The 27,576-nt window shown below is 44.1% G+C and overlaps 2 protein-coding genes across 2 annotated transcripts in view; one reads left to right on the plus strand and one right to left on the minus strand.

The window, feature by feature from the left end:
- Positions 1 to 26,213, minus strand: part of ENY2 (ENY2 transcription and export complex 2 subunit) — a 32,381-nt gene extending 6,168 nt beyond the window's left edge. Inside the window, exons 1-4 of the mRNA XM_078686878.1 lie at positions 26,078 to 26,213; positions 2,441 to 2,541; positions 2,201 to 2,271; positions 612 to 686 (exon numbers count right to left, since the gene is read on the minus strand). Coding sequence (XP_078543004.1) covers positions 612 to 686; positions 2,201 to 2,271; positions 2,441 to 2,508 — 214 coding nt within the window. The 5' untranslated portion in view covers positions 2,509 to 2,541; positions 26,078 to 26,213. The remainder of the gene's footprint in view (positions 1 to 611; positions 687 to 2,200; positions 2,272 to 2,440; positions 2,542 to 26,077) is intronic.
- A 587-nt stretch (positions 26,214 to 26,800) lies between these two features.
- NUDCD1 (NudC domain containing 1) overlaps positions 26,801 to 27,576 on the plus strand; it is a 373,385-nt gene continuing 372,609 nt past the window's right edge. Inside the window, exon 1 of the mRNA XM_078686877.1 lies at positions 26,801 to 27,091. Coding sequence (XP_078543003.1) covers positions 26,977 to 27,091 — 115 coding nt within the window. The 5' untranslated portion in view covers positions 26,801 to 26,976. The remainder of the gene's footprint in view (positions 27,092 to 27,576) is intronic.

The following is a 27,576-nucleotide window of genomic DNA, read 5'->3' on the forward strand; positions in this document are numbered from 1 at the left end:
AACAAAACAGTCTTTGGCTCAGCATATTGCCTTGAGCACCTTAGCAAAATTCAAGTCCGAGAAAAAAAGTCATGCAGAGATTATTCACAATTGCATCCGTGTTCTCCCTTGTGGAACTCACAATGCCTTTTGTTTCAGCTTTGTGCAACAATTGGCCTAGGGTTGTTTCTGATGGGTGGTCTAGAATCAAGGACCCATTTACTCTCTATACTATAAAACTTTCTGATGAGTGCATTCAACAGAAGTATCTTTATTAATTTCTAAAAAAATGGGCGCTATGGGGTAGTATGTTTGAATATCGGGCACAAAAATATTGACATTATTATCGACTACCACAATACAATAAAGGTAAGTATTGTTTTACTTTTCTTAAAAGCGTATCTAAGTACCCTTAAAACATATATTGATTTTCTGGGCACAATATTTCAGCATGACAATATTTAAAGCTCAACAGCCTGGCAGTATACCTTCTTTGGCCTGGTTTTGTTAGGTTAAACTTCAATAGAATTGCTTACGCGCATAAAATGGAAAAATCATGAAAATAAAAAGGCCAGATTTTTTGATTTTTCTAACCAAAAAAATCAAACACCACAGAAAACAAAATTTCTCACCTCTGCCTTTTGGAGTGATTTCTGCAACTAAATCATCAACAGTAACTTTTTCTAATCCCTTTTCTTTGATCACATCTACAACGAAAAATACATACATCATTAACATAAGAACCACATAACTGGACAACTCACCAAAGGATGCTTTAATGTACTATACAAAGATCACCAAAGCTCAGCAAGCTAACAGTGTATAACTTTGTCCAGTATTGTAAAAATAGTAAGGGAGCCATATTATCAAGTTGATTAATAGTTAACCGTAGAATCATGAATACCCATCGTTTCTTCACTAGTTTATTACACTCTAGGGTCATTTGGTCAGTATACAAATGACCTTATTTTGTGTCGAACAGCATCCCACCAGGAAAGCATATGTCATGGCTCCCACCACAGGTATATAGCTACCTGCCAAATTTAGAGCTCTCGGTTTGCCTGATGTAAATCTACGTGCCTTTAGAGGAGCCAACGCCATTGGACCTCCTCTGAAGGCACAAAGTGGCCACACTGCAATTAATTTATTTTTTAAAAACAAACTCCACTTGGCAAAATCAAACACAAAATAAAACCTTCAAACTTGTATTTATCTGAAAGACATAAAAACAAGAGTGAAAAAAAAACATAATAAGGAGGTACTCTACATAATGACCTGACAAAGATCTGCTTAGCCCTGCTAAAACCTGGTCTACATGCACTAGTCTGCTTTAACTCAAATAGATCTGCACCTAGTACCCACGGCTGACTATAGAGGGAAGCTGCTCCTTCATAACAGCATACATGACTTAACATACCCAATACAAATATTACATATTTCAGGTTGGTCCTGATCTCTAATAAGCAGAAAGAATCTAGTGATCCACACACTTTACTTGAAAAACAGAGTGAGTACGATTTGGAGATCCTTTTTAGGCCAGGCAACTAAAATCGAGACACACCTCTTTAACGACATCATAAATACATCCATTGTGACTAGTTTTTATCTATGCCTTTTCGTTTCAGAGAGTCAGTATACTGATCTTACATATAACTGCTAAAAATAAGAAAACGACCAAGGGTTGATTGAAGAGGGCTGACTGTAAGCCCCTGTATTTGACATGGCATATTTATTTATATTCTGTTTTCCGATCATGATGTTTAGAGAAAGAATTTCAGTACTAACTAGTTTAGTAATGTTGTGAGGGATTTGACCTGCTCCTGTGTTACCAGTAAGCTGCTGAGCTTTGTGTGCAACAAATGGTTATTTAAGCGGAACTCTCCCAAGGTTCAATTTCAATATTTTTTCCTTTTCAATTTATGCCCAAGAGCACCAAAAAGACAATCCTCGACTTTTTAATAGTACAATGCTAAACTAAGTTAAGCACTAGCAATAGGTAGTTTGTAAACATGACAGTCTATTGGGATCCTTTCGGCGGCAACGCTGATAGCAATAGCAATTAATTATAGCAACAGAACATGCCAAATGTACCTGGGACTACATCTTAAAATAATTTTACACGGAACCTCTATCCCTTATAGATTTATAATCCGGTTTATGCTGATGAGGACTAATAAAGTAGTATGAGAAAAAGGGGTGGGGTGACGGGGCGAAAATGTACCTTTGCAGTGTGCCTTTAATTGGTCTTTCCAGCCGCACTCTATTAACTTGGCTCGCAGCAACTCTTTAAGCCTGTAAAATCAGAGAGATATTTACGACCTCAATTTTAAGCACTTTAAATACAGTTTTAAAAGAATGCTAAGTTAGCAAGCTCCTCAAACTGCGACACGTTTTACCCTACAGACAATACCGCTTGAGAATTAATGGAGACACTTCAGCCCCATTTATTTTGAATAATTACCTTTCTCGTTCCCCGGTCTCTATAAGCTTCTGATTAATAGCTGCTCTCATTTGCGCATCTTTATTCATTTTGAAGAGCAGGATCTAGGAATGCTTGGAGACCTATGAAAATGCATTAAAAAAATCGTAAGAGTTCGGATCAACTGGAACGGACATATATGGAAAATGTAAAGCATTTGTGTACAATAGGACTATTCAACATATGGTTGTGAGATATCAGTGGGGGTGTGGACCATACTGCCCACCCAAGTGTAAATAGAAACCTTTGTATAGCACTGCAAGGACGAGGATCTGCACGAATAAAACTGGAGCCAGGCAGTTCACGCACAGAAAGGGTTATTGTAGTTACCTGTGCAAGGTAAAATAAGTACACAAAACTCCTCACCAGGCGCAAGATGTGCTCTCGTCCAGCCCCCAGATACACCGAGCATCTACAGTGACTCATGCAATAATCGAGAAAGGACGCAGAAGCACCACATCACAAAGAACACGCAAAGACCAGAACAGACAACACTAATTAGCGCCACGTAACCAAGCACCCGAAGCTGTCACCCTCACGACTCGACAGTCCCTGTACTACACTACAAAAAGAGAGGGTCATACATATACAGACATGTATACATACATACCTAAACATTTCCTTATATAAATATATGCAAACATGTATATGTATATATATATATTAGTATGAAGCTAAGCACACTGGCAGCAACACCTAGTCAAAACCAAAACAGCACAACAGCCAATTACGTGATACACAACTTATGTTTTAAAATGTTTCAACTGTGCACATTGTATAGACTGAAAGTAACCCCACCCGGGATTCTACAGACTGAGTTACACCCAAGAACACCAATCAAGAACTAGTGAACAAGGTAAGCAGGACCAGGGCCCAATACCTTCTAAAGTATGCAAAAGAAATCAAAAAAGAAAACACACAGGAAACATCACCCTCTTCAGTATGCAGAATCAAGGCAATACTTAAGGGTGTGTGCAACGCATTCATTTATAAGGAAAACGTGCGACAATACATACAACTGGAAAAATAAAACCTTTATAATTTCCCTACAACATATAATGGCATAACTCACTTTATTCAACAAGATCCTTTCGGCCCGGTGCAGCCCTGTCATGCAAAAACGAACAAACATATTACCTCTATCGTACACGGAAAAACACAACACTTATGAAAATGAAAACCACACACAGAACATGGTAAGATTAAGCATCCACGTATAAATAAAAAAACAGAAAGAAAAAAACCCATTGTCCATGCTTTTTAGCATTCGAATGTAATAAACAGACTGTAAACCACCTAACAGAGGCTCATACTAGTCACGCGAGGACAAATCTGGTTAGTGATCAAGCTGCAACCGAGAAACTAAACAAACACGTCTGAGACACAGTGCACACTAAACATAGAGGCAGCTCAATAGACGCATAACCTCCTGTTACCGTGGCTGAGCTTTGCCTACACTATCCTCAACCGAACCCACAGCATCTTTCTGAATTGTTAATCAAAAAGATGGCATTTTGCACATTACACTAGGGCTCGAAAATTGTGAGACACATGCACAGGTTTAGGGAATTGGATGGGCTAAGGTACGTTTTGCCTGTGTTGTCCCGCTTGTCCTGTGATGTATTGGACACATCCGCCAAGACCAGGACATCAAAAGGGAAGGCATCGAAGCTGCAGCAGAGGTAGGCGCTAAACGTCCACAATGCTGGGTATTCATGCCTCACATTCTGCAAGTTGGACAGGCTTACGTGTAGGACAATTAGATTTGCATGAAGCAGGCATCTAATACTCGAACTATTGTGACACTATTGCACAATTGGTCAATACAATCTAGTTGAATCTGTTTTGACAGTGTGGGAGGCACACAGCACAATCACAGCAAATCTGTAGCCTTGTGATTTCATTGGTACAACGTCTAGAGCACAATCGCCGCTGTTCCACCAAGCACAAATCTTGCTGTCTTAATCAATGCTTGGGAGTCATTCCAGAAGCTTGCTAGCCCTCCGCTTCATCTATCACATGTATAGGTCCCTCCTGACCTGTGGGAGTATAGCAGAGGTGTTCTCCTCCCTGTTGCCGGCCGCTGCGCTACACCACGCCTCGCGGCCCCCGCTCCGCGGGTGCTGCTCGCAGGCGGAAAACACCTGCAGCATCTGACCACCGGGTCCCTGGAAAGTGCATTGGAGCACCAACGCGGAGATTGTGAAAGCGGACACTGTCACTGAGGCTTGAGGCGGGACTGCGAGGACCAGCGTGCAGAGCAGCGATCATCGGCCGCAGCTGGTCCTCTTCCCGCCCCTCCACCCGACAAAAAGTTGCTGGAGCCAAGCTATCTGGGTTCCCTCCTGACCTGTGGGAGTATAGCAGAGGTGTTCTCCTCCCTGTTGCCGGCCGCTGCGCTACACCACGCCTCGCGGCCCCCGCTCCGCGGGTGCCGCTCGCAGGCGGAAAACACCTGCAGCATCTGACCACCGGGTCCCTGGAAAGTGCATTGGAGCACCAACGCGGAGATTGTGAAAGCGGACACTGTCACTGAGGCTTGAGGCGGGACTGCGAGGACCAGCGTGCAGAGCGGCGATCATCGGCCGCAGCTGGTCCTCTTCCCGCCCCTCCACCAGCCCTTCCCCTACATAAACTGAGCCTGGAACACGGACGCGGGACGCGCGCGGGGCTACGGCCGGGGCTAAGACCGGGCAAAGAGCGGGCCGTTTTAGGCCGTCAGAGACCGGACCGGGCCCCCCCTCTGACGCTTTCCGCCCTCCAGCCCCTTTCGCTTACTCTACAATGGCGACTAGAACTTCACGGAGTAAGTCTGCCCAACAAGGTATAAGCACTCTGGAAAAATTCTTCCCTAAGGCAAGTCTTTTAACTAGCAAATGCCACTCAGTTACAGAAGCGCACCACAAGATGGGTCCCGAAAGTGTGTTTCTGGACCACGGGGATACTTTTTCAACAGATGCAAGTACACCTATTCCCTTGGACGCCACCCATATGTCACTATTGGACAGTATTGATCAGACTATTGAGTCGGTCCTCCAGCAGTTAAGAACTCCTTTATCACAGAGGGACAGGAACTCTCCCCGGCCATCTGGGATCTCTGACCACTCTGCTACTCCGGATAATACGGGAATAGTCTCGCACGAAGCGGGACAGGCTGCCCTGCTTACAGAGTCTGTAGGCACCAGAGTGGAACAACCGCCAAAAAGGAAAAGGTCCAGGGAACCAAAGAAGGCAAAAAGGGCCAAAGTTGATATAGTTGAGGCAAACCAGGCTGATAGTTTAGACATTTCGGCCTCCCCTGAGCTCATTTTATCAGGGTCTAGGTCGGATCACATGGGCTCTCCAGCCCCTGCACCCCTTCCTTCCCCCTCGGGCCCATTTATTTTTGGTGGGGTAACTTCTAATAGCACTGATACAATTATTAATTCACTTACAGCCATTATTAAGAATTTGTTAACCCCCATTTCAGCCAAACTGGACGCCATAGAGAGTAGACTCCAGGCCCTGGAAAACAGTCACATAAGGGAAAGCCCTGTGTTAGCTACCAATGCTCCTGTAGCTCCCCGGGATCAATCTGGGAATAGACTGCAGTCCTCTGCACCATCCCAGGTTTCTAATCGGGTACCGCTGAGCACAAATGGTGTGTCTGTCTTCCAGACGCGCCCTCTGTTACCCTCAGCTTCTAGGCCCCCTGTCCCGGCCCCCAGGAGATCTAAGCCACCTCCTGCCCCGCAATCAGGGGGGGTAGTGGGTACCTCCCATGGCCCTACTGGTGGTATCACTCCCCCCCGTGATAGGCGTAGGGTGGTTAACTTGCCCCCAGAAGCAGTTCCATATACGGCAATTATGGTGGGAGTGCCTGAGTTAATGGGTGACACAAGGGAGCCTCAAGACTCTCTGCGTAACAAGGTTATAAGTTGGCTTAGTATCAATAGGCCGCTGCCCCCAAATCTGAAAGGTGAGGTTTTAATGGTCAGGAGGATCCCATGGATCGGCCCTACTCTAAAGAATAGGGTAGGGGACTGCATCGTTGTAAGTTTTAAAAGCCCACACGTTGCCAACTACATCTGCAATTGGCTTGCAAAACCTGATAAGTCCAACATAGAACTAGTACCCCTTTCATACTTCTATCCGATTGCTAGCAATGCGGTGGTAGGGAGGGAGAAGGGGTGGACCAGAGTAGGCTTTGCCGTAGATGGCTCACATTATAGATCAAGGCATTACCTTCCACCTGCCCAGGCCAACTTTATACACCATAATAGATTTTCCTGTTTGGATCAGGTCGATTGACCACAAACCGGGGAGTCTTTTCTTGGCTCTGGGAAGACGGGGGATGAGCTGCAAACTCGGGTGGGTTTGAGTACAGCCCCTGTAACTGAACACGTCCCACAGGATACCACAAAAGATCGTACGGATATCACGGACGATAGTTTGGGTCAGCTGGGGCTCCCACTTAACACCGGGTCTGTCCATATCTTGCAACCTGCGGTGGCGGAGTTGGCTGGGCCATCCGCCATCGCGGTTTGCGATATTGCTCCGCCAGACACTTATCCATTTATAGTCAGGGTCCAACCCCCTACTGGAGGCCAAGGCATCCTGCCACCAGATCCGGGGTTGAGAATTCTCTCCTGGAACGTGGCAGGAATTGCAAACAAGGAAGGCTCACCGGAGTGGGAGCACCTAGTGGGTGGCAATGACATCTTCCTTTTTCAGGAAACATGGGCGAGGGATACCCAAACTAGGAGAGGGTTTGAAATATTTGAAATCCCTGCTAAATGGAGCGGGAGGGGGAGGCCGTCAGGTGGCTTGGCAATCTGGATTGCGAGTCACACTGGGTGCCAGGCGGAACAGATCAATACGTTCTCGCAGGACATTCAGTGTGTCCGGCTCGCATGGCCTGGCAAACCATCGTGGGCTATTGTTAATGTCTACTCGCGACCAGTTGCCACGCTAAAGGAATCACCGACCTTAAACGATCTGTCCACCTTCTTGGGTCAACTCCCGGGAGATTTCAAGGTGGTACTTGGAGGAGACTTCAATTGCCACTTTGAACCCCTGGAGGGCCTACTGGATGGTGCCCTTACGGCCGAGGATGACTATTGGGGGGTCCCTCCCTCGTCTTCCCCTCACCCTAAAGCCTGGTCCCCCCTAGCAACACAACTCATGTCCCTTACCCTGAACTACGCACTGAGGGCTTGCAATGGTCGTACTCCATCCGATACCCCCTCAGTGTGTACTTTCAACAGAAGGGGCCATGAGTCGAGGTTGGACTATATCATGGTAGATATTACTCTCTGGCCCAAAGTCCTCGACTTCAAGGTAATAAATAGGTCAGACAGCGACCACAATGCCCTTTCATTAAACATCCAGTCCCCTCTGCCTTCAGCGGGCACAGCCGCAGTAAACCGAGGGGAAGACTCGGGGGAACTGCTCCTTACAATAAATAGGCGCCGGGTTAAGTGGGGAAAGCTTGTGAGCTCAGAAGAGGCTATCAATAAACTATACGAGTTGGCACTCCCAAGGCTCATGGAGGTGGACGTACTTTTAAATGAACCAAGAATCCCAGAATACAACGAGAAACTGGGTAACATACATCAGGACCTAGTGAGGGATCTGGCTGAGGTATTCCACCCGGTGGTCCCGCTCCGAAAGAAAAAGACCTATGTTCCCACCTGGTATACCTCCTCCTGTAGGGCAGCAAAATCTGAGCTCATTGCTGCTATAAAAGAGGGGACAAATAAGGCCAAGGTGCGTGACCTTAGGAAGTGTTATAAATCAGTGATGATGACCGCTAGGACCGAGTGGGACTGGAACCACTGGCAGGACCTTCATGATGCCCTAAAAGTTAGGGATTCCCGGAAATTTTGGGCCCTTGTAAATAATGGGATAGGGGAACTTAAAAAGGCAATTGAACCCAACATTGCCCCCGTGGTTTGGGAGGCCCACTTTGGGGCACTCTACCAAGATATTAATTCCTGCCCTGATATAGCCCTGCTAGCGCCCCCAGGCTCCCAAGATCTTGTTATGGAACTATCACTGGGGGAAGTGGAGGTGGCCCTGGAACATTTACCGATGGGGAAGGCGCCAGGCCTGGATAGGCTACCCGGGGATCTCTTCAGGCATCACCCGGACATATGGGGTCCATACCTTCTTATCCTTTTCAATGCCATTTTAGGAGGTATGGCAATCCCAGGGTCTTGGCTGGGGGTAGAGATTGTTCCAATCCACAAGAAGGGATCCACTCTGCTCCCCGCCAACTACAGGCCTATTAGCCTAATAGATGTACCCCAAAAGCTTTTTGCACGCCTTATCCTTAACCATCTCCTAGACTGGGTGGAGGACAATGACATCTTGAGTCCCCTCCAGGCTGGCTTCAGGAAGAACACGTCGACCATGGACCAAATCTTCCGCCTCCTTCTCCTATATTGGAAGACGGTAACGCTAGAGGGAGGAAGATTGTACATGGTCTTCGTGGACTTGAGGTCAGCCTTTGACCTAGTCCCCAGAGGGAAACTATGGGAGGTTTTGCAGAAGCTTGGAGTGCCCCCCCACCTCCTCAGTATCATCATTAGGTTGCATGAGAACAACTATGCACAAGTAAGGTGTGGGAGGGATGGTAAGCTCTCGGGCAAATTCCCGGTCGGTCGAGGCGTCAGACAGGGCTGTGTCTTGGCCCCGACCCTGTTCTGTCTTTTCATTAACAGCGTCATTCAACATCTTGACGCTGTGGAGGACAATGACGCCCCGCTATTGGCAGGCAGGAGGGTCCCGGCAATAATGTTTGCTGATGATACCCTCCTGCTTTCCAAATCCCCCATGGGGATCCAGAGGATTGTGAATGGTTTTGGCCTCTTTTGTCGTCAACATGGACTGGAGGTCAACACGGAAAAAACTAAGTTTATGATCTTCAACCCTCCTACCAAAACCAGACCCAATCCTAAACTGGGGGAAATTAGCCTTGAGAGGGTTTCGACCTTTATTTACTTGGGGGTATCACTTCAAGAAAATTTATCATGGGACTGCCAAATAGCGAGATCTAGGCTGAAACTTTCCCAGCTATCGGGCGCACTCTTGAAGGTGGCTAACAAGTCCACTTTTAAGCCCGTTAGCCCGGCCCTGGAAACATACAGGTCCCAAGCGAAGGCAGCTGCCATGTATGGTAGTGAGTTGTGGGGACATAAAGCAGGGAAGGTTCTGGCAGGTGTGGAAAATAGCTTTTTGAGACGTCTACTTGCTCTCCCACAAGGCACGCCACTCCTTCCCCTAAGACTAGACTTGGGCCTTCCTTCTATTGCTGAGGATCTCCTGTCAAAACCCGTGAAGTTTTGGCACCGGATTTGGACCACCGAGGAACTGCATCATTATAGACAGGACCTAATTCATGTTATGAGGTTGGATGCCAACTGCAAAATTCCCTGGTTGGCCTTTATCAAGTCGGAACTGCTAACTCTGAATTTGCAAGACTTATGGGATGATCCAGCTCAGGGCTGTCAAAGGATTACGCGTAAAACTCTTGCCCAGCTGTATAAAAACAAAAACCTCGTTGACATGGATAATGTTCATAATAGTGGCACCTTGACGGGACGTTTTATGGAATCCAAAAATTCTTATGTCTTAGAACCTTTTATGGATTTTATTTTTCCTCTCCTGGCGAGGAAACTGTTCCTGCAATGGAGGTTTGGTACACTCCCCACCAAAGTATTCATTTACAAATGGTCCACAGGGGGTGACAAACTTTGCCCATCCTGTAAAGCCCATGACGAAGATGATTTACACATAATGTTTGGCTGCCACGCTTACCAAAGCGCGAGGAGGCGTTGGATAGCACCGTTGTGTCGGAACCTAGGCTTCAGGAAGTACCTGCAGGCTTACAGGGTCATGAAGACCAACACTCTGGGCCACATTGTCTTTGCGGTGTCAACATTTTTGATGGCAGCATGGATAATAAGGAAGAAAATGTCTTCTTGAACTTGTACTACCTTGTATTCCTCACCCCATGCAGGTCCAGCAGATCTTTTATGTGTAAATATTGTATAGTCTTTTATATATTTGCATTGTATTTTATTGTATCTTTTATGGCCCATGTGGCCGAAATAAAGAATTTTTGGAATTGGAATATATATATATATATATATATATATATATATATATATATATATATATATATATATATATTCACTGAAAAAACCATAGGTTTCACACCAGTTATAGTTAGGTGGAAATTTTATCTGGCCGTCCTTGTGAATCCAGCCCATGAGGAAGTGCGGAAGGCGCACGAAACGCGTAGGGCATTTGGACTTCAATTTATTTCCTGGAATCTCTGTTCCTGAATGCGTGCTGTACCCGTCATGAAATAAAAGCGCTATGAACTTACCTTCCTGTGTGAGGCTGCTTCGAAAAAGGGCATCTTGTTGATGGATTTGAACACGGCTTGTCCGGTCGTGGAAGCAGCTCCGCCGTGGCGTACCACGGTCCAATCTACGTGTCAAATTACACAGGGTTTATGGAGCAAGAAGTCACGCTCATGGCAGGGTAAAAGTGCAGCCCCCATTTCAGATCAGCGCTACCAACCCACTGGGGCTTTGATGAGGAGTAGCGGCCATGGATTAATTTTATTCACTTGAATGACACTAGCCCAGTACTACGAAGACCAGAAGGCAGTCCTCTGCCACGCCCACTAGGGAGGAGTCACGCATGTATGTAACTGGGCTTCTCTGGCCGTCCTTGTGAATCCAGCCCATGAGGAAGTGCGGAAGGCGCACGAAACGCGTAGGGCATTTGGACTTCAATTTATTTCCTGGAATCTCTGTTCCTGAATGCGTGCTGTACCTGTCATGAAATAAAAGCGCTATGAACTTACCTTCCTGTGTGAGGCTGCTTCGAAAAAGGGCATCTTGTTGATGGATTTGAACACGGCTTGTCCGGTCGTGGAAGCAGCTCCACCGTGGCGTACCACGGTCCAATCTACGTGTCAAATTACACGGGGTTTATGGAGCAAGAAGTCACGCTCATGGCAGGGTAAAAGTGCAGCCCCCATTTCAGATCAGCGCTACCAACCCACTGGGGCTTTGATGAGGAGTAGCGGCCATGGATTAATTTTATTCACTTGAATGACACTAGCCCAGTACTACGAAGACCAGAAGGCAGTCCTCTGCCACGCCCACTAGGGAGGAGTCACGCATGTATGTAACTGGGCTTCTCTGGCCGTCCTTGTGAATCCAGCCCATGAGGAAGTGCGGAAGGCGCACGAAACGCGTAGGGCATTTGGACTTAAATTTATTTCCTGGAATCTCTGTTCCTGAATGCGTGCTGTACCTGTCATGAAATAAAAGCGCTATGAACTTACCTTCCTGTGTGAGGCTGCTTCGAAAAAGGGCATCTTGTTGATGGATATATATATATATATATATATATATATATATATATATATATATATAGCGTTTCACCACACGCTCGCGAGCGTGAAAATGCAGGCGAGTTGTCGCTGAAACGCGTTGGGGGTTAGTTCCATGAACTGTGTTCCATGCTGGAATAAAAGAATTTATACCCACGAACTTTGCTGGATGGTATAATTGAATAGTGAATTTACTCTGGATTTCGAGTGCATTTTCACGCTCGCGAGCGTGTGGTGAAACGCTATACATACAGGGTGCCTTTGACCCTGGTGTGCACCGCAGTACGAGGGTCCCGGTTTTTCAAAGGATGTGAACGTTATATATATATATATATATATATATATATCAGTCAATTCAGGAAGCACACAAAGCGAGGAAATCCACAGGAAGCCTCGTATGAAGGTACACATTTATTTTGCAATCTTGCCAGCAGTCGCTCCACAAGAACTGGCACTCCTTGCTATGGCCAGACGCGTTTCAGGACCAGATGTCCTTTCATCAGTGGCAGCAAAAGAAAAGAAGTTCGCGCTGCACACGCGCAATTTAATTTCCAAACACCTTCCCCCAGTGGGCGTGGCCATCCTGTGGCCTTCTGGTGCTCGTAGTTCGTGTGCATAGTATTACCACATAGGTGCGCTCTGATTTCTTTTAGTTCGTGCAATTTCAATCTTTCCCTCGTGGGTGAATGCCAGCTTCTCATGTTGCGGCTGCCCCGCTTCGTAGAGAGCAAAATGTACCTGTGCAGGCTATATATATATTCACTGAAAAAACCATAGGTTTCACACCAGTTATAGTTAGGTGGAAATTTTACTCGCATAAAACCATTGAAATTCCCACGTTATAGTTAGTTGGACTCACTATAACTTGCGCGTGCAATGCACTGCTGATGACGTCACATATTACATCACTCATGACATGGTCAGTGACATCACTCATGACATCACTGATGACATCTCAAATGACATCACTGATGACAACATCCTAGTGACAAAGTGGCAGACCTCCTATCAGCATAAAATAACCTTTGACACACACATTCAAAAATAGAAACTAACATTTTCTTAAAAAAGGAGAAACCAATACCAATTACAACAACTTATTAGGTAATTCCAACATCTACATACACATCCACTCATTCACCAACAGTTCTATATAGTCACTCATGCATGTACTTACTCATCATATGTACTCATACACCTATCCATCCTGTTACACACTAATACTCATCCATATAGTTACTCACACACAAATTCACACATGCAAATAAACTATCAAAAAACCATTTACTTGATTATACGGCTATATACACACCACTACACATACTTCTACAGAAACGGAAACATATTTACTCTCTTAAACAATCAATTATAAAAACACATACTCACTAACCCACACAATCATCCACCCATACAGTCTTGCACACATGCGGTCTTCAAAATACATACAAATAGTGAGTCACTCATTCATGCATCTGTGCTCTAAGTAATATCCCCCACCGAACCATACAGACACTGATACTGATACTCAAAAAACAACTAATAACCCATATACACACTCAAGTAGCTACTCACCAACCCATGCAGCCACTTATACACAAAGTGAGACACAGATACTTAAATATTTAAACATTACTCGCTAATATACGTATTCACTAAGATACATTTAATAAGTCAGTTAACCAATCAATTTTACACAAAAAAAACATCCATTTAGACATTTATTTACCCATTTAATCTTCCATCAACCTTTAGATATACATATATCAAAAATATTTATTTTTCAGAAAGATACAAATTCACTGGATGATGTCATCAGTGATGTCATTTGAGATGTCATGAGTGATGTCACTGACCATGTCATGAGTGATGTAATATGTGACGTCATCAGCAGTGCATTGCAAGCGCAAGTTATAGTGAGTCCAACTAACTATAACGTGGGAATTTCAATGGTTTTATGCGAGTAAAATTTCCACCTAACTATAACTGGTGTGAAACCTATGTTTTTTTCAGTGAATTTAATAGGTTTTTTAAATGCTAATTCCTAACTATAACTGGTGTGAAACCTATGGTTTTTTCAGTGAATGAATATATATATATATATATATAAATTCACTGAAAAAACCATAGGTTTAACACACGTTATAGTTAGGAATTAGCATTTAAAAAAACATTAGAAATTCACTGAAAAAACCATAGGTTTCACACATGTTATAGTTAGCTGGACATTTCACTCAAACAAAACCATTGAAATTCCCCTGTTATAGGTAATTCAGCTAACTATAACTCGCGCACCCGCAATGCACTGCTGATGACGTCACATAGTACATCACTCATGACATGGTCAGGGACATCACTCATGGTTTTTTCAGTGAATTTAATAGGTTTTTTTAAATGCTAATTCCTAACTATAACTGGTGTGAAACCTATGGTTTTTTCAGTGAATATATATATATATATATATATATATATATATATATATATATATATATATATATATATATATATATATATATAATAAAATTTCTATGGCAAAATGAAACCCCTCATTTTGTTCCTTTTCAAATTAAATGTATTAAGTGTTACCACTTAATTCCAATCCAGATGACTTCAGGTGTGCCATACTTTTGTCATAAGTAAGACTGTTAGCGTTCTAGTTGTTCTTTAGAACACTCTGGGACATTCTGTCATTGGGCTATAGTTGGGCTACATCTGGCTGATATTTGGGCTACATTTGGGCTCTTTTGTCTCTGGTGGCCATCTTGGGAGACTGCATATCAGAATTTTTTTAATGAAATATAAGAGGATTTGAGAAGTCACTCAAAATGTGCCCTAATTTTTCTTTCTTCAGCACTAATCATAATTTTTATGGCAAAATGAACCCCCTCATTTTGTTCCTTTGCAAATTAAATGTTTTAAGTGTTAACACTTTATTCCAATCAAGATGACTTCAGGTGTGCCATACTTTTGTCATAAGTAAGACTGTTAGCGCTCTAGTTGTTCTTTTGAACACTCTGGGACATTCTGTCATTGGGCTATAGGTGGGCTACATCTGGCTGATATTTGGGCTACATTTGTTTTTTTTTGTCTCTGGTGGCCATCTTTGGGCTACATTGGGCTACATTGGGCTACATTTGGGCTCTAACATATATATAGGCCAATATATATTTTTTCAAAGTTAATTTTCGTAAAAACCACTGGAGCATATATCTTGAGACATAGCAAAGGCACATCGGGGTACCAGTCCCTACAATTTTGCCAAGTTTGGTGGAAATCCATTCAGCCGTTCGGGCTAAAAGTGAGTCCAACCGCCCTATGGAAATTAACATGGGGAAAACACGTTTTGGGACCCCCCATTTATCTCGGCCCCCGCTTGACGGATCCCCCCGAAACTTTCAGGGAAGGAGCGGAGCGCAGCGAGGCAAAGTTAAGGAAAATTACAGGCAGATCCCTCATTCGGCGCCAAAGTTATTCCCAATAGAATGTTGCGGATTTCCTATGAAAAACAACCCTAACTATAACTACCTACTGGTGACCGCCAGTAGGTAATATATATATATATATCCCTTCCTCAAGCACTGGATCTTGTATGGCTACGTATTACATAAAAAAACATAAGAGGAGCACAATGGCATTTACTTCAGATGCATGGATGCATACTTTAAGCCAGCTATGCTCCACCGACCTCTCACTTGCCACCGCCCGAGCGTCCGAACAACCACAGGTGGGAGATCCTTATCCCACCTCGCCGCCAAGACATGGAACACCCTCCCACTGAGCTACGACAGACCCAGGACCTGCTGACCTTCAGGAGGATACTCAAGACCTGGCTGTTCGATCAGTAGCGCCCCCACCCAAGCGCCTTGAGACCCTTGCAGGTATGTAGTGCGCTTTACAAATGATTGATTGATTGACCCAGTTTATAATACACTCGCAAACTATCATTTCATATTTATTTACCTCAAAATACAATACTTGCTCTACATGCCAGCCCTCGCTGCACTTACACCCACACATACAACACATTGTTTTAGAAAATTCTGCAAAGTGGGGCACTATGTAAGAAAGATTATGGTGAATGTTTTTCAGCTCTTCCATGCTAGTGTATATGTTACAACACTAACGCAAATCTATAACAAGCGAGGGTGGATCTTTGCCTTTCTTCAGAAGCTTGACATGACGCATTTTTTGCTTGAACCGGATTGCCATTGAATGTTACCCAACAGAGGTGTCCTGTTCTCAGTTCATGTACAGCAGTTATGTCTACCTGCATCCAGAGTTGGACATCATAACACAGATAAAACCCTGCCTCGAAAGGTACTTTCTTACACTTATTAGAGAGTAAATAGATTTGAGATTACACATGCATACCCGAAAGCTCTTAGTCTTAGAAACAAGAAGAGGCCTAGATCAGAAGCTGTATATACCTCTATATGAACATTAAAGTTGTGGATCTTATTTCACTTCAAACCTCCTCCCTACATGACATGCATGATGACAACAGGGCACATGGCCTGCAGTCACAGTTTGGGAAAGGAAAACTTGTTGTGAGCTAGACCTAGTGCTGCACATCAAGGCCTACAAAAGGACTGAGTGCTGTCCGGCATAATTCAAGTATCAACAAGAAAAAATTTGTCATCTTTATATAACTAGGAGTTTCAAAACAATAAGGAAATAGTACATTCTGTTCATTGCCCAGACCTTTTATTTAGGTCTCGGCTCTAGACAGCGTATGCGCTGTCTCGAAGAGACATGCTACACACACTTTGTGGGCTTCAGTCTGCCCATAGTCTTAGGTCATCAGGAATCTCCTTTTAGGGTCTGGAGGTGCCACCTTTTGAAGCTTCCCTCTCGTGCACTGTGCGCATCCTGGGGGAGGAGGTATGAAAACTCCACCCAGGATGGGCTTTTGTTCCTGGCATCAACGAGCAGGAGCCCTCGACCCAGGGGTCCAGAAACATGTCTGGTGGTGGCAGATTGCCTAAAGCCAGTCAGAGACCGCACCAGGGTTGGTAGATTTTCAGGGAGCACCTATGAGTACATGTTTCAATAAATCCAACTCAGGGTTTAGTGAGGGTTTACTAAAGCCACCATAGTGCTGGGGGACTTGAGCTGTCGAGTTTCCAACCTCACAGGAAGAACTATAAGAATCCGCATCTCCAGACTCCCTCAAGGCTCATCCTTCAGCACCACCCTATTCAACACCTACATGATCCTCCGACTCAACATTGTCAGAACTCATGGACTGAACATCATTTTCTACGCCAACAACACCCAGCACATCCTCTCGCTATCAGAAGAGCCCTCCACCACGAGGGCCAACTTCCACAGGTGTATGACGAGCATTGCCTACTGGATGACAGACAACTGCCTGAAACTCAACAGACAAAATGGAAGAACTAATCTTCAGGAACAACCCCTACCCGTGGAACGACTCCTGGTGGACTTCCGAAATAGGACACACCCACGCAGACAATGCCAAAGCATCAGCATCATATTGGTCAGCACACTTGCCATGAAAAACGAAATCAACGCAGTCTCCACCTGCTTCCTCGCATGCTCTACAAGATTTTCAAATGTCTCCCGGTCAACACCAGACAAACCGTCACCAAAGCCCTAGTGACCCGCAGGAGTTGTTCCTTCTCCTACCCTTCGGCGACATCCTGGAATTACCTTCCTCTACACCCTCTCTACCGGAATTCAGTAAATGACTCAAGACTGCTGCTCGACTGAGCCCCTTGTTATGTTTTGCATTCTGTTCCTGGGGGGTTGAGCAGCATATCAATGGAATGCAGGGCTGAATGTTGTGGGTAGAAGGTTGCATTTGTTCTAGAGTAAAAAGTTGCTGAACGGAGAGACTTTTGTGGTTGGAGGTGATCGTTGGTTGCTGCTGTGAACACGTAATAAACTTACATTTACTCAACAAGCCTGATGCTTCGTTATCAAACAGATTAGCGACAACAGGGAGCTGGAGAAACCGCTAGGTCTTTGAGGTGACCAGCTTTGGTGTCGCCGATTTTACCAATGGACAGCACGGATCACAGGAGGCTTTTCCAGGTATCTGTGCAATGCAGTGCGGGTGAGGAATTGTTTGGTGCAGAGCATTATGAGAGTTGACGGCATCCCCAGAGGTTGTTTTTTGGTGCTGCGTACCCTTGTTCTGAGTGCCGCACACATTTTTTATCTCACGCTTCCATTCCCAACTTGTCGCCCATATAACTGGCTTAGCGCGCACAGAAGCATGACTAGACGCACATGGTTTTCATGTTTCTTGCGTTGGTGACCATTTTAAATTGGTCCAAATAAGATTTACTCTGTGATAAAAAAAAAGTTATTGGCATGTACCTAGGAGACAGATCCTTTCAGGCAGTTGTTATGGGCAAAGCAGTTTGTTTTAGGAACAGATCACAAAACACTGGTGAATGTTCTTTCTCCAGGTGGTAAGAGGTGTTTAACAGCTAGGTTGGCAGCAAAATTGCATCAATTTAGAATTGAAAATGTGCCAGGAAGACTGATTGTACTCGTAGATTTTTTGTCACGTTTACCATTATGAAGAGCCTAAAAGTGAGATAAAGGAGATTGTAAAGTGGCTTATACTATGGAGAGGATTAATTATTGAAGCTATTCAGGGGAAAAGATAGAAGTGATTTCTAAATAAATCTGGAAGTCATTCAAAAAAAGATGTTGAAATGACTTTAGTGTGTGTGTATATGAAAAATGGTTGGCCAGAGGAGAGGAGGTTGAGTGGGGAAACTGCTATATTTTTCGATGAGAATTAAGTTGATGTATGATGTATTTGGTTTGTTTCTTGGTGACAAAGATGTGCCACCTGTGGGTTTGAGGAAAGAGATTTTTTTAAGGGGTCATGAAGGACATATTGGAATGGCGGCTACCAATCGGCGTATTTGTGAGTTCTACTGGTGGACAAGTATTGATGGGATGTTTGACGAAATGGTGAGAGGGTGCGAATTGTGTGTCAACAGTGATAAATCAGTAAGGCCAAATATTACTGAATTGCCTCATATTGAGTAGGTGAGAGGGTGCGAATTGTGTGTCAACAGTGATAAATCAGTAAGGCCAAATATTACTGAATTGCCTCATATTGAGTAGGTGAGAGGGTGCGAATTGTGTGTCAACAGTGATAAATCAGTAAGGCCAAATATTACTGAATTGCCTCATATTGAGTAGGCTGCAGGTCCTTGGGATAGTTGGGAGTGGACATTTTGGGTCCAATCTGTAAGAAAGAAGCCTTTGCCATTGTTTTGGTTTACTATTTTTCCAAGTAGCCTGAAGCTAGGATGACCCAAAAGATAACTTCTGAGGTAGGAATCGAGTTTTGGAAGATGTTTTGTGCAGAGAGGGGCTTTCTGAAGAATTGGTCTCGGATAATAGACCCCCTTACCCTTCCTTGCGCCATTCACCCTGTCCCCTATGTTCTTTAAATGCTTTTCCTGATACTTATGTAATTCTTAACTGATATAAATTGCAACATTATTGTTCCTCATGTAAAGCGCTCTGTTTCCTTCGGGTCTAGCCAGCGCTATATAATAACTCATTAATTTAAATATGTTCCCATTTAGCACTCTTTCTCTCTTTGTCTACTTCCCTAGCTCCTATCCCCTCTCCCCTGAATCTCTCACCTCACCTGCTAGTCTGCCTAGCCCCCTGTCCTTTGTGCCCTTTGACTAAGTACTCATTCTCCCCTTGTTGGGGAAATATCCAATATGTATACTCTGGAGTCTCAGCAAACCTGCTGAGAGAGTCCACTGCGCCAAGGGAGCCACTCACAGCTGAGGTATGGTTTGGCACCCCTGGCAAAAGCACTCCCTCTCCCCTTTTTTGGGGAAGGATCCAGTTTGTAGGACTTGGAGTTTCAGAGACCCCTCTGAGAGTCCACTGCGTAAAGGGAGCCTCCCGCGATAGTGAAGTGATACCACTTCCCCATGGTTCACAGTTTACTGGACTTTGGACGTTGCTTTGACTTGTCTACCGGTTTGTGTCCCTTTCACCCCTGCCCTCCTCTTTCCATGCTGTGTCCTTCACCCTCCTCTTCTCTTTCCCGCCTCATTACCCCTCCCCTGAATCTTTCCCCTTGCCTGTTTTTCCCCTTAGTATTTGTGCTTATTGTTTTATCTCAACCTTACAAGTAACTATGTTTTCATGCTCTAATAACTGTGTAACCTTTGTAACGATGGAACCTGTACCTATGATCGGATGCTCATGTAAAGCGCTCTGATACCTCCGGGTCTAGCCAGCGCTATATAAAACCTTTAAAATAAAATAAATAAATAAAATAAATAAACACATAAGAGAACTGCCTGCCAATTATTATCCTCAAGTAAATGGTCAAATGGAACAATCTAATCGCGCTGTTAGAGTCCATACAATTGCCATGTAAAAGTGGTTTGCCTTGGAGAAAAGCTTTGCAGGCACTTTGTTATTGTATTGCACATAGCCTAATTCTGCTACTGGTTGTTTGCCTCTTGAATTGCTCCCGGCAGGAAACCAGGAACGAAGTTGGATCTGTGGTGGTTGAAGGACTGCAGAGGTGAATCTGATTTGAGCATTGACTATAAGAATATAAAGGAACGAGTCAAAGCTTATAAAAAAAACATGAGGAGAGATATGGAATAAAGTAAAGGAAAGTCTTCGATTTTTAAAATGTGTTTCAGTGGCTAGGTTCGGATCAGGAAGCCAATAGTTCACGGAAAAGAGTTAGCCATGTGACGGACCTTGTGAAAGTTTATGATAAAGCTGAGAAGGAATTTGAGCAGTGTTAGCGTTTGAGCAGTGTTAGCGTGTAGAGAGCCCATATGAGTTGAGTCTTACGATGGTGACTTGGGGGCATATTACCAAGCAATAGCGATAATTATCGCTATTGCTTGGTTAGAGACAAAATTTTACCGCTGAGCTGCGGCGATTGTTATCGCAGATAAACCTTGGTATTACCAAGGTTTATCGCAAATGCGATAAAAAACGGCCGCAATGCATGAATATCGCTGAAAAGTCAGCGATATTCATGCATTACCAAGCTAATGCTCTTAGCCATGTTATCCACCTCCCATTGGATAACATGGGTAAGAACTGCTCAGGGCAGGTGTTAGCTTTTGGAGATATTCGCGCTTAGCGCGAATATCTCCAAAAGTTGGTAATAGGAGATAGCGTTGTTAGCGACTGTTTCCAGTCGCTAACATCTTGGCACGCCCACTTTGCATGTCATTAGTGATAAATATCACTGACAAGCAAAGTGGGGCCCAAGATGGTCGCTATCTCCTACTAGCTGTCGCTAACTGGTGTTAGCGACAGCTAGGTAATAGGGAGATATTTTTATCTCCGCTTTCTTGGCTTTTAAAGCCAAAAAAGCGGAGATAAACCCCCTTGATAATATGCCCCTTGGTTCGCAAGAAGAGTAGTGAGAGTAAGGTCTACATAGATGTGCCTCCATGTGATGAGAGTAATGTCTTCATTGGATGTGCCTTTGTGTGGAGAAATATTAGTGCTGAATGAATCTGCTCCTAAAAATGGTTTACAATCTAATGAAATTGAAGATGTGCTAAGTAGCTCCAGAGCAAACGTGTACCTGCCAAGTATGTAAAATATTAACATGTTGTCATTGTAGATGGAGTAAAAAGTTAAGAGAGAATATTTATTTGCATGTTGATATATAATGTATGCATGTTAATACGATTGTATATTTGTTTATATGTATGATATTTTCTTTTTAGACAGGTTTAATTCTTTTGTGTTCTTTTTTTTTTTATTCTGGTCCGTAAGGAAAACTCACTTGAGCCACCTTAAAGAAAAGGCTGTACTAATCACTACTAGACTATGCCAGCTTAACACTATTAGAAAGACCCTATCTAGTCCCAATATGAAGGGTGCCCAGGGCCACCCTACTATTAGCGATCACCTATGGCCATAAAGCTTTCCCGGGAAATATTACAAAAATCACGTAACAGCTCCACCTAAAAGCGTGCATGAGAAGGTTGCCTGATGAAACTTACATTTTGGTTGGAGGGCCAGGCATGGGCGCCTTTTCAAAATACTACTATAGATGTATTATGGCCACGCCCAACAACTTACAATCCGTCCTCCAGAAAATATTTAAAATTAGGAGTAGCCCTTGGTCTATTTATCTAAATGAGTCAGCTGATACTCTCCAAATAGACCTGTCCATATTGAAGAAATTATTGCTCTCATACACAGCATTTAAAACTTTTCTGAAAATGTAGACAAAAGCACTGTCAAAAGCATGCAACATGGACAAACTAAAGAACACACCAATATTAGAAGCACTGGTAATTTCATGCGCTAATAATCACCCATCCTGCTTGAAACCGCAACTATGCCTTCTGTGCTAATTTGGGAAACAACCGAAGCTGCCCTCCCTTCACAAGATTGTGAAGAGCAGGCTGTGTGGCTATAAAACATTCTATTAAACATTCTATTATTATTTTGCTGTTGCCCGATGCTGATACATGCCAGGCGAAACAACTCTTCTTAACCACATCAGCAGATTCCTGCGCTGTGCTGAACGTTTTAATGAGCCAACGGGCTCATGACGGAACGGTTCCGTCATGAGCACAGCTCAACCGACGCTCATGACGGAACCGTTCCGTCATGAGCGTCGAAGGGGTTAAGTCACAACATAAGAACCTGTAATGAGGCTAGGAATTTTTTTTCACTACGATGGAGCCAGTTGAACTGGCTAAACTCGGTAAATACATTAGGGTGGTACATGACCTCCTTAAAGACCTCAACAACCCTGTCCAAACTTAAATCTGGAATATATAAAATCTCTCTGCAGAAAGCTTGGAGCAGCATGCAGCTTCTGCTGTTAACCATGTGCAAAATATGCACATTTAAACATTTTTTTTTAGCACTTTGCAATATTACGCACAGCATTTGAACATTAGCAAAACCATTGTTTTTCTTGACTTTCAACAACCACTACGTATAATACGACTTGTGATCATGCCCAATCTTGCTGCCTTTGACCTCTTTCAAGAACTTTTGCACATTATGGTTATTTCTTCTATCGCAAAGCACTTTAATATTGACTCCTACCTCCAAGTATTTTCTTTTACTTCAATACTGCTATTATCTTTCCATGCGTATTCATCTTTAGGTCTCGCCTAGGCATCGTGCATGCGTTGCTCTAGAAGATGACCTTTAGAAATTGCTTAGCTCTTTTCAAGCACTCGTGCTTGTGCTGGCATCCACCCAGCGGGAGAGAGCAGCGGCGTGTGGGCCATCTGTTTTCAATTAGCGGGGCCGCGCGTGCAGCTCCTTGCTCCCGCAAGCACGAGTGCTTGAAAAGAGCTTACCCGCCCCAACCCTACCTCACCTCTCTCTCTCTCCTGCAGTGTTTTCACCCGCTCCCCTGGCAACTCCCACAGGTAATGTTTTCTTGGGACCCGAATCTCGTGGCCCGTCTACTATTCACTCATCGGCACGCAGTATCCCATCACATCTCCTAGCTCTCTGCATCACTACTTGTAGCACCTTAGTTAACAATTTGCGTGCCGTTACTGTCATTAGCCCCTCTGTACCTCCCCTTGCATCCTCGTCTTTACTTCTATTTCTCCCGTTTTCTCTCTTCTCCAGCTGTTTACTTTGCTTCCTTCAGTGAACACTTGTTGGCTAATCGTCTTTACTGCCCTTCTTTTCTTCCATTCCAGTCATTTTCTAGCCCAGCTTTGCACCCTATCTGATTCTCAAGCCCTCCGTGACTCCAGCTTGAAGTGGCGAACAGTGGTGACGTGTTTAATTCAGAACATCACTGAGTGGTTAGGAAGAATCGACAATTCTCGGATGACTGGACGGCAGCGCCGTCGTGGTCTGGATCTCCCTCTAGCCGCAGTCACCTTTCTCAGTAGTAAGCTCTCTTTTCCAGTGTCCTATACCCACTGGCTGTCCCTGTGCTCCACAGCTCTTCTGTCATCTTGCTCTATTGATCCCCTCTGCCTCCAGCCCATAAATCACATCTGAAATCCACCACAGCTGTTGCTCCCCAGCAGGGGCCTGCTGTGCAAATCAATCGGTTGGGTACAATATCGCATACTTCTCTGAAAACCCTGATAAATTATGTACAGCGCTTTACTGACATCTAGCAATTTGGTAACATACTCTGCTTCCATAATCAGATGCATGAGAGATGTCACTACCCTCCCAGTGCCCGTTTATCTTCCTCACGTTTTACCAGATGACAATGTTTATCGCCTTTCTCTTGATTGTTCACCATAGGGCACTTCTGTAGTGTTGAAGCTTCATGGCGTCTCCTCGGGTTTACGTTTATGCATTCCTGGGTGGCTTGATGATTATTCGTGTACAGTCTGTCATTGTCACTAGTTTCTGACATTTCATTTAAGAATGAGTTCACAGAGCGCTTTAATCTACTGTGCTGACCAAGTGGTCTGCGAGTGGTAGAGGCTTCCGATATTGGGCAGCTGACAGTCCGGAGTGCTTTTATAAATACCTGTGTAGTGAGTGGTTTGAGGCACTGTTTGCTTCTGCAATATCACTTTTGTATTCTCTGACCTAAAGTGCCCTTTCCATTGCCCCTTTCACCAACACCACACCCATTGACATAGTACGGCCTGTTAGTGCTATCAGGTTCGGGTACCAGTAATTATTTCTTTGCAGTTTTTAGGTTTTGCGTGGACTCAAAATTTAAAACTCCATTACTTGCACAGATTTGCCTTCTAGACATACTTTTGGTATTCCAAGCAACACCGTGGTAGGGCTTGGAGATGGTGACAGAGCCTATCTATGATGTGTGCTGGAGATACAGGGGTAAAGTATTCGTGTTCAAACATGGGCACTACTGATGAAATCATAAAAAACATTACAGCTGCTTGTTGTGAATCAGGTCATAGCAAATTGGTATCATGTACGTGATTTGGGGACTAAAGGGAGTAAGCTTTGTAGCCTGGCAAGCGGCCGGAGACAATTGATTATGCAGGAGGAAACTTTCTGAACCTTCAATTGGAAGTGGTATAATAACTGTTTACATTGTTTTCACATTAATAAGTTGAAATAAGGGGCGAGTTTAGAGCAAGTGAAAAGCTGTTTAGGAGGAAAAACATTTGAAACGGTGTGACAAAGCGTACTGGAGGGGAAACAGCCATTACAAAGCAGCTTTTACCACACATAGCCTGTACCATGTACCAGTGGCACAAAACTATTATATTATATATATATATATATATATATATATTTCTAAATCAAACTACTTGAACTAGTGTGTAGCAGTTGTATAGCTCTTCAATTCCTGGCTGCACAACGCCAAGGAAAATGTGCTGCATGGCTTAACACTTATAAGGTTCCAACGGCGAGAACTATTGGCTATGCCAATGCTTGTTTTAAATATGGTGCTATCTGTTCTATTGTGATTTTTGCTGTTATGATCTTACTAACCTCATCTTAGTAACCTCTGCACTCACAGTCACCTTTAGTTACAGCCAAGCACTCCAGTGCCTGCTGCTAATCTAAAAGTCATTTTGAGTGTATTAAATGTAATGTGATAGTACTATTTTAAACGTTTTTCTAATGGTATTTTAACTCCTATTATGAGCTTGTGTTACTCAGATACTGATCTTTATCCATGCCTCGTGCATTGCTTCTTTTTAGAGAATTCACACCGACACTGTAACGATTTTTATTAATCATGCAATAGAAGTTATTGACTGACTAGACTGTTCTTAGAGGGGTTCAGCTGCACGTGAATTGAATGCAAGGCTGGAATGTTGTGGGTATAAGTTGGAGATGTTCTAGGGATAAACTGTATTGTACGAGGAGACTTTCGTGGGTTGGTTCTGATCGTTGGTTGCTCCCGTGGACAGGTAACAAACTTAACGTTAATAAAGGAACAGGAGCCTCGTGATTAGCCACGCTATACAAGTCTGATTGATTGTTTAGAGGCGAGAGGTGTGATGAATCTTTGGGTTAGGATGTGCACATTTATTATTCCAAAACAGTTACTGGCAGAGGCCATTACTTACACCCACCTCTGCAGTTTAGACCATAATTGCCAAGTTTTTCCTGTGTCTTGACTTTTTGAGGCGGAATAGCGTTTTAGCCAAATGGACGTTACATTTTGCAGCCAGTAGTTTCGCTTTTACACCGAAACGATTGGCTCAAAACTATCTCAGAACATAAACTGCTGATTGTTAAATTAACGGGGTGTTGTACTTGGTAGCCGTTTGAGAGTTGAATGCCACACTCACCGCAATCTCAGCAAAATGCGAGAGAAACCGCCCAAGCAAGGATCCGCGCACAATAGAAACTACTTCTGGTAGCGATTGTCTTGGATAGAAACACAGTGGAGAGGGTGGAGGGAGGGGCATAAAGCGGACGTGACGTTCTATGACTAAAGTAGAGATCGAGTGGTTGTCTGATGTGAGGCAGCGCCACACACGCTGCTTGCGCGACACAGTCATGTTCCAGTCAAGTCCAGCCTTCATAGAGGGGAGATAGGCACTCAGAAGACTAACTCCCATTCATATAAGCAACTGATGACTCCCTTCTTATCTAAATCTAGAATGTATCACTTCGACAAACACGCTGACTAGAGTCGTTAGTTTCCCCCTGCTCAGTTACTCAATAGCAAATCAATTATAACTCAAACAATACTTAAAGCAAGACCAATTTGGAGAGTGACTGTGTCTCTCTTTTATGCATGCTCCGTTCACTGAGGAATGGCGGGATAAACAACGTTTTACAGTTTTAGTCCCATAACCAATGAACAAACGACAAGACGTGCCTCCAGCCAATCCCGGAGTAAATACGTTTGCCACGGCCTCGAATTCAATAAACGATTTTAAAGAAACCCTCCCAGATTTCCTGAAGTTACTTGTCATCCCTTAGCCAATGTGAATTTGAGAATATGTCATTTAGCCAATCCAAGATGTCCATACTCGTCTGACTGCAAATGAAGTATGTTTCCGTTTATCCGATAGGTTTTGAGCCTTTAGATGGAACAACTCTGGTCTCGCGTGCTGTATATTACCGTAATTAAAGGACAAAAGCTCCCGTGATAGGAGTAAATGCTGATAACGGGGTTCTGTCTAAAAGAGAGGACCGCCCACGTAGTTTCTTGACAGGTGGTCCCTTTACTGGAGCGGCTATGGAGACAGCTAATTGCTCATTGCAGGTGAACCGGATGCTTCTCGACCCAAAGTTTGAAAGTTACAAGTTATCGCTGGATCCTTTGCCCTGCTACACTCTGCAGCTGGACTCAGGTGGGTGCTGTCTGCTCAACTATCAACAAATAACACTGAACCATCGGCAGCAGCGTTGCGCTACCCAGCAGAGCACAGCCCCAGTAACATCATTCTTTCCTTACATTGCACAACCAGTGTCCGCACTCTTCTCCTTAGCATATGGCGCTGCGACTCCCTCCACCATGCAACTTCCTCGCCATCAGCATACAGCGATGCGTGGTAACAGGCAGAGGCGCAACTAGAGCCAAGTTTCGAAGTGGGGTGGGGGTAATTCTTCAGGCAATAGCCAGAGTGGAGATGTAGGGGCTCTAAGAAGGGAGGGGGGGATAACAAAGCCTCATTAACAAACAAATGGTGTTTTAAAGACCTGTGAAGTACTCGGGTGCGGCTGTGTGTGCGTCCTGTAAACTGAAGCCCTTTGAGCCCAATGGGCATTGCTCGCCTGGTAACAGGCAGCTCGCCTGGTAACAGGCAGCCCCCCTCCTCCCCTAAATATTTACTAA

This window comes from Lissotriton helveticus, chromosome 4_1, assembly GCF_964261635.1.
Source record: "Lissotriton helveticus chromosome 4_1, aLisHel1.1, whole genome shotgun sequence".
NCBI classification, from domain to species: domain Eukaryota; kingdom Metazoa; phylum Chordata; class Amphibia; order Caudata; family Salamandridae; genus Lissotriton; species Lissotriton helveticus.